At 40.1% G+C, this 7,500-nt stretch overlaps 1 protein-coding gene across 1 annotated transcript in view; it reads right to left on the bottom strand.

Annotated features, from left to right (window-relative positions):
• Positions 1–1,549: 1,549 nt before the first annotated feature.
• The window catches only part of LOC139754276 (uncharacterized), a 14,446-nt gene continuing 8,495 nt past the window's right edge, over positions 1,550–7,500 (bottom strand). The window contains exon 4 of the mRNA XM_071671661.1: positions 1,550–3,987. Within this exon, the coding sequence (XP_071527762.1) occupies positions 3,618–3,987 (370 nt within the window). The 3' untranslated portion in view covers positions 1,550–3,617. The remainder of the gene's footprint in view (positions 3,988–7,500) is intronic.

Genomic DNA, 7,500 nt, shown 5'->3' with positions numbered 1-7,500 from the left:
CACCTCCCACGCTTCTCATGCCACAAGCATTTTTTGCACAAGCCATCACTGCTTCCCTAAATACATCCCATTCCTCCCCCACTCCCCTTACCTCCTTTGTTCTCACCTTTTTCCATTCTGTACTTAGTCTCTCCTGGTACTTCCTCATACAAGTCTCCTTCCCAAGCTCACTTACTCTCACCACTCTCTTCACCCCAACATTCTCTCTTCTTTTCTGAAAACCTCTACAAATCTTCACCTTGGCACCCACAAGATAATGATCAGACATCCCTTCAGTTGCACCTCTCAGCACATTAACATCCAAAAGTCTTTCTTAATATATATATTAATGAGACTGTCCTTTGCTTCATCAAAAGACGATGATACAACCTCGCCGCAGGTGACTTTTCACCCACAATGCAACCATGGCCAGGCGGAGTCTGGTAACACACACACACACACACACACACACACACACACACACACACACACACACACACACACACACACACACACACACACACACACACATTTTGGTGTCAACATAGACGACGGTTTGAACTAGAAGAGTCATTTCAGCACTATCATAAAATCTTCCTCATAACTTCTGTACCTTCTCCGCCGACGAAAATTACTATGTGTCCCACCATTTAAGCTCAGAGAGACAGACATCTTCATTCTACCTAAGCACACGCACGCCTCCCCAGCCTCGTCCTCCTCACTAACAGCTACACACAGGGACCAGCTAGAAAGACTGCAGAAAAGGGAAAGTAGAATCATCCTGGGCCCATCTTACACTGCCTACCAAGAGGCCCTCGTCTCGCTGAACCTGTCCACCCTTTCCGACCAACACCTGCACCTCACACGGCAGTTTGGCAATAACCTGCTGACTCTCTCTCTCTCTCTCTCTCTCTCTCTCTCTCTCTCTCTCTCTCTCTCTCTCTCTCTCTCTCTCTCTCTCTCTCTCTCTCTCTCTCTCTCTACCGTTACAGAGACTCCTCCTTCCCAACGCCCCTCCACTCCGGACCGTTCGCTGTTCCTCACCACAATCGACTTGTTCCAATTAGAGCCTCGTTCAGACAGATGTAACCTGTCATTGTAAACGTCATAAACAATCCACGAACAAATGGATAACTATGCAAGAGACGAATGTTTAGTTTGTTGTTAGTTAGGCTATGTGGTATGTCAACTACATTCACTATTCATCACTCATCATTCAACCAAGTGCATAATGTATGAAGCGTTCTATTTACTCTGTAAACATATCTGTATATCTTTCTTCTTGTCTATGCAGACATTCCTCACCCTTGTGCTTATTCAGTGTGGAAACATCCATTTCACCCTTATAAAACTCCTGTATGATCAGTTAACTAGTAACTATCATGACTTCCCAGTTCTGTAATATCTATCATATCTCAAATATGTATTTTCAGCAGAGTGATTGCCTAAATCCAATAAAGCGTCATGAATTTATTCATCTTATTTTCTTAATTACCCCTGGCATAGACTAAGGTGTGTATGTATGAGCATGCATACACAGGAGTAGAAGGTCTGATGCAAAAACACAAAGTTAAGAGACACGAGCGTTAGATTTTCTCCTCGTAACATACAAATAATAATCAGACATATGTGTGATAGGTACTTCTTTTTACATCATCAATGTGATACAGGGAGAAGAGCATAGAGAAAGAGAGAACATAAGTACAATTGCAGTCTCAAGTGTCTTTAACACACAGTCTAAAATATCACGTCATGTTTTGAAGTGTACAGCATCACTAAGCACGATACTTCCCGTTGGTCACGACCTATGAAGTGAGATGTGGATTCTACGGTCTGAATAATCTTGAACACCTTCTCCAGGTCTTAAGGATAATCATAATGCCATATAAGCATTCCCTGCGTCAGTTTGTTTCCAGTAAAAGGGTGGGACTTTACGAAAGCAAAAACCCTGGTCATTTCTTCGGTAATGAAAATGACTTTTTCTTAAAGACTTACACTTTTAGAAAGGAATTCTATTTTTCCTTTAGATTAAGTAATTGATGACAAATTTTATGATATCGGACAGTGCCAGTGTGAAGAGAAGAGTAATGACACCTAATGAGCGATGTTTCACAGGTATGTATCAGTAAGAACATCTCTTAATGCTACACACTCACCAGAGTCCCTTTCTTTAAGATCAAAAACTCTGTATATCTATAGATTTCATGAATGTCAACTCGTCCTTAAACCGGAGCAATTATCTGAACACCACAAACAGACGACTCAAAACTTTGAACTGTGGATCATGTCCATCACAAAATCTTGTGTGAAATAGGCAAATTTTAGACCTTCTTCCTTGCCCTTAATTGTTGACTTTTCAAACCCTGGAATCTTTCGATACCGATCAATAATTACCTATATGATATCATTTTTCCTGAGTATAGAATATAAGGCATACCATACCCAGAAGTCATCCAGACTTTTAACTCAGACATTTCTGTTCTACTCTCCATGATTCTTCTAGAAGAATGGGTGCTCACGTGCTCACAGTAAGCTATGTACTGGATATCAGTAATGCTGTTGTATGAGTGATGTGTACGTTGATAGATCTACCTCAGTAGCCAGTCAGCAATCCTTGTCAAGGTAGATGTCTAACATTTCCATATACTAGAACATCTGTAATCCCAGTTCATCTTAAAGCCAATACGAACACATGTACATGTACGCCTTCAAGGCATCATTAGAGGATGATGTGAGAATGTTATTCTTGACCTTCGGTTGAAACTGGTTCGTAGTCATGTAAAAGTGAATCAAGACCAATTGTGAATGGTTTTCACGGTTAAGGATATTTGGAAATAAGAATTTAAGAAAACGTTTACTGTGTTCCTCCCAACTTATAGAGTACATCGTCAGCCTGTGTTTTCAAGTCTATTGTTACTACGTTGCGGAAAGTGGCTGCTTGAAGCCAGTTGATCATGAATTATGGCCATTTTCCCCTTAGGAGCAACAATGACCACTTCCTCGAAGAACGCTGCTAAATAATGAAGACCCGACTGCTTTTGAATACCCTACAGAACTTGTAGATTTAGCGCTGCTAAAACTGTTTATTCCTGAAGAACCACCAAAACCAGATAATCCAGCAGAACTACTGAAGTTGCATCCTCGTAAGGAAGCACTCAAACCAACTGATCCAGTACCGCTAAAGCTGCTTTCTCCTCGAATACCATCCAAACTGATTAATCCAGCACGGTAAAGCCACCAGCTCCTGAAAAACCACGAAGGCCAGTTGAACAAGCGCCGCTAAAGCTGTTTACTCCTCTGGAACTACTAAAGCTGCTTGATCTAGCGCCGCTGAAGGTGCTTGCTCCTGAAGAGCCACCTGAAACTACTTGATCCTGCACTGCTAAAACTGCTCTCTCTCTCTCTCTCTCTCTCTCTCTCTCTCTCTCTCTCTCTCTCTCTCTCTCTCTCTCTCTCTCTCTCTCTCTCTCTCTCTCTCTCTCTCTCTCTCTCTCTCTCTCTCTCTCTCTCTCTCTCTCTCTCTCAGAACATTGAGAATTACTTGATCCTTACATATCTGAAGATGCCTACACCTGAGGAGCCTCTAAATGTACTTGATCCCTCGCTGTGAGAGCTGCTTGCTCCTGTTCTTCTTGACCTTATGTGCTTGAACGACTAAAGATTTCTGATTCAGAAAATGGCCATGAACGCTTGACTCTAGTCGCGGATGAGACCTCAGATGACCTCAGGTCTTTAACTTCGTCTTCAGTAGCAACATCGGCGATGGCATCTTCGCCAGCGACATCACGAAGCTGATGGTCGCTGGATTTGGTTCGCCCTGGATCTTCAGGAAAGACCGGAGTGTTGGAGTCTTCTGACTGCAACTTCTCACCTCCCTCCTTGAGGCTATCAGTTGCTTCCAGTACTTCCTTGAGGCTCTTGAAGTTGATGTTATGGATCTCAGGACCTGGTTCCTCAGTTACAATCGCACGGTAACCGCTCTTTTCGTCAACAAAGTAGCGGGTTACGCTGAAATACAATACATGAAATGAAACTCACTACGCAGCAGGAGACAAAAAGCACTCTTACAACACTAGTCAATACGATTTTGATTTAAACCTACAGAACTAACACATGAGCTGAAATTGTGTCATAACAAAATTCATGCATGAATTTCCTTACTTTGTTTTAATCATTTATACCAATAAGAAAGTTATGCGAAGAAAGATCTCATAAATTCTGAGGTAGTGTGTGAAAATGACTAAATGACAGAAACTCACGTGTTTGTGAGCTTCTCCTCGAACCTGATGACCTGCCGTACAATACATGATATATATATATATATATATATATATATATATATATATATATATATATATATATATATATATATATATATATATATATATATATATATATATATAATATATATATATATATATATATATATATATATATATATATATATATATATATATTCGTCATTTCTCTCGTCAGCGAGGCAGCGTAAAGAACAGAGGAATGGGACATAGAGAAAATCCTCACTTGGCTTCCTTCTCTGTTCCTTCTTTTGGAGAAGTAAAAACTGGAGAGGAGTATTTCCATAGCCCTGCTCCCTCCCCTTTTAATCGCTTTCTACAACACAGGGAATATGTGGGAAGTATTCTTTCTCCCCTATCCCCACAGATATTCAAGGATGTTCATTGTATGTATGGATCATGGTAAGTACCTGAGGATTGGCGAAATGCATGCATAGTGCCATTGTACAAAGGCAAAGGTGAGTGTTCAGACTTGAGGCATAAGTTTGAGTATTCCTGGTAAATTATATGGGAGGGTATTGACTGAGAGGGTGAAGGCATTTACAGAGCATCAGACTGGGGAAGAGCAGTGTGGTTTCAGAAGTGGTAGAGGATGTGTGGATCAGGTGTTTGCTTTGAAGAATGTATGTGAGAAATACTTAGAAAAACAGATGGATTTGTTTGTAGCATTTATGGATCTGGAGAAAGCATATGATAGGGTTGATAGAGATTTTCTATGGGAGGCTTTAAAAGTATATGGTATGGGAGGCAAATTGCTAGAAGCAGTGAAAGGATGTAAGGCATTTGTACGAGTATGAAGAGAGGAGAGTGATTGGTTCGCAGTGAATGTCGGTTTGTGGCAAGGGTGCGTGATGTCCCCATGGTTGTTAAATTTGTTTATGGATGGAATGGTTAGGGAGGTAAATGCAAGAGTCTTGGAGAAAGGGCGAGTCTGCAGTCTGCTGGGGATAAGAGGACCTGGGAAGTGAGTCAGCTGTAGTTTGCCAATGATACAGCTCTAGTGGCTGAATCGTGAGAGAAACTGCAGAAGTTGGTGACAAAGTTTGGAAAAGTGTGTGAAAAGAGAAACTTGAGAGTAAATGTGAATAAGAGCAAAGTTATTTTATTCATTAGGGTTGAGGGACAAGCTACTGAGGATGTAAGTTTAAATGGCGAAAAATTGGAGGAGGTGAAGTGTTCTAAATATATGGGAGTGGACTTAGCAGCGGATGGACCAATGAAAGCGGAAGTGAGTCACAGGGCGGGGAGGGGGCGAAGGCTCTGGGAGTGATGAAGAATATGTGGAAGGAGAGAACGTTATCTCGGAAAGCAAAAATGGGTGTTTGAAGAAATAGTTGTTCCAGCAATGCTGTATAGTTGTGAGGCATGGGCTATAGATAGGAAGAGGGTGGATGCGTTGGAATTAGATGTTTGAGGACAATATGTGGTGTGAGGTGGCTTGATCGTGCAAGTAATGAAAGGGTAAGAGAGATGTGTGGAAATAAAAATAGTGATTGAGAGAGCAGAAGATGATGCGTTGAAATGGTTTGGACATATGAAGAGAATGAGTGAGGAAAGATTGACAAAGAGGATATATGTGTCAGAGGTGGAGGGAACAAGAAGTGGGAGACCAAACTGAACGTGGAAGGATCAAGTGAAAAAGGTTTTGAACACTCGGAGCCTGAACATACAGGAGGGTGAGAGGTGTGCAAGGAATAGAGTGAACTGGGACGATGTGGTGTACCGGAGTCGATGTGCTGCCAATGGATTGAACCAGGGCATGTGAAGCGTCTGCGGTAAACCATGGAAAGGTGTGTGGGGCCTGGATGTGGAAAGGGAGCTGTGGTTCGGTGCATTACACTTGACAGCTAAAGACTAAGTGTGAACGAACTTGGTCTTTTTTGTCTGTTTTCCTGACGCTACCTCGCTGAAGCGGGGGGAAACGATGCTGTTTCTTGTGGGGCGGGGTAGCGACTGGTATGGATGAAGGCAAACAAATATGAATATGTACATGTGTATATATATGTATATGGCTGTGTATGTGTATGTATATGAGCGTCTATGGGTGTTCTTAACGCTACCTCGCTAATGCGGGAAATGGCGAATAGTATGAAAGAAAAAAGATATATATATATATATATATATATATATATATATATATATATATATATATATATATATATATATATATATACATATATATATATATATATATATATATATATATATATATATATGTATATATATATATATATATATATATATATATATATATATATATATATATATATATATATATATAATATATATTACATGACAGCTAGAGACTGAGTGTGAACGAATGGAGCCTTTGTTGTCTTTTCCTAGCGTTACCTCGCACGCATGAGGGGGGAGGGGGTTATTATTCCATGTGTGGCGAGGTGGCGATGGGAATAAATAAAGGCAGAGAGTATGAATTATGTACATGTGTATATATATATATATATATATATATATATATATATATATATATATATATACACATGTTTTTTTGGACAGTCACATGTTTACCAAATGGCGTCCTAGCTTCGTCTCCTCGATGTATATCAACTGACTGTTATATTTCTCTCTTGTATCTCCCCTGATGATGTGATTATTACACGAAAGTGCACTTGGGAACTTTTCGTGTTTCATTTTCCCCGTGGACTCATAGGAATATATATATATATATATATATATATATATATATATATATATATATATATATATACTATCCCTGGGGATAGGGGAGAAAGAATACTTCCCACGTATTCCCTGCGTGTCGTAGAAGGCGACTAAAAGGGAAGGGAGCGGGGGCTGGAAATCCTCCCCTCTCATTTTTTTTTTAATTTTCCAAAAGAAGGAACAGAGAAGTGGGCCATGTGAGGATATTCCCTCAAAGGCCCAGTCCTCTGTTCTTAACGCTACCTCGCTAATGCGGGAAATGGCGAATAGTATGAAAGAAAGATATATATATATATATATATATATATATATATATATATATATATATATATATATATATATATATATATATATATATATATATATATATATATATGGCATGTGTACGAATAAGAAGAGAGGAAAGTGATTGGTTCCCAGTGAATGTTGGTGTGCGGCAGGGGTGCGTGATGTCTCCATGGTTGTTTAATTTGCTTAGGGATGGAGTTGTTAGGGAGGTGAATGCAAGAGTTTTGGAGAGATGGGCAAGTATGCAGTCTGT

Source organism: Panulirus ornatus, chromosome 16 (genome assembly GCF_036320965.1).
Source record: "Panulirus ornatus isolate Po-2019 chromosome 16, ASM3632096v1, whole genome shotgun sequence".
In the NCBI taxonomy this organism is placed as follows: Eukaryota; Metazoa; Arthropoda; class Malacostraca; order Decapoda; family Palinuridae; genus Panulirus; species Panulirus ornatus.
The sequence above is the reverse complement of the archived record's forward strand: the minus strand, read 5'-3'. Positions and strand labels throughout refer to the sequence as shown.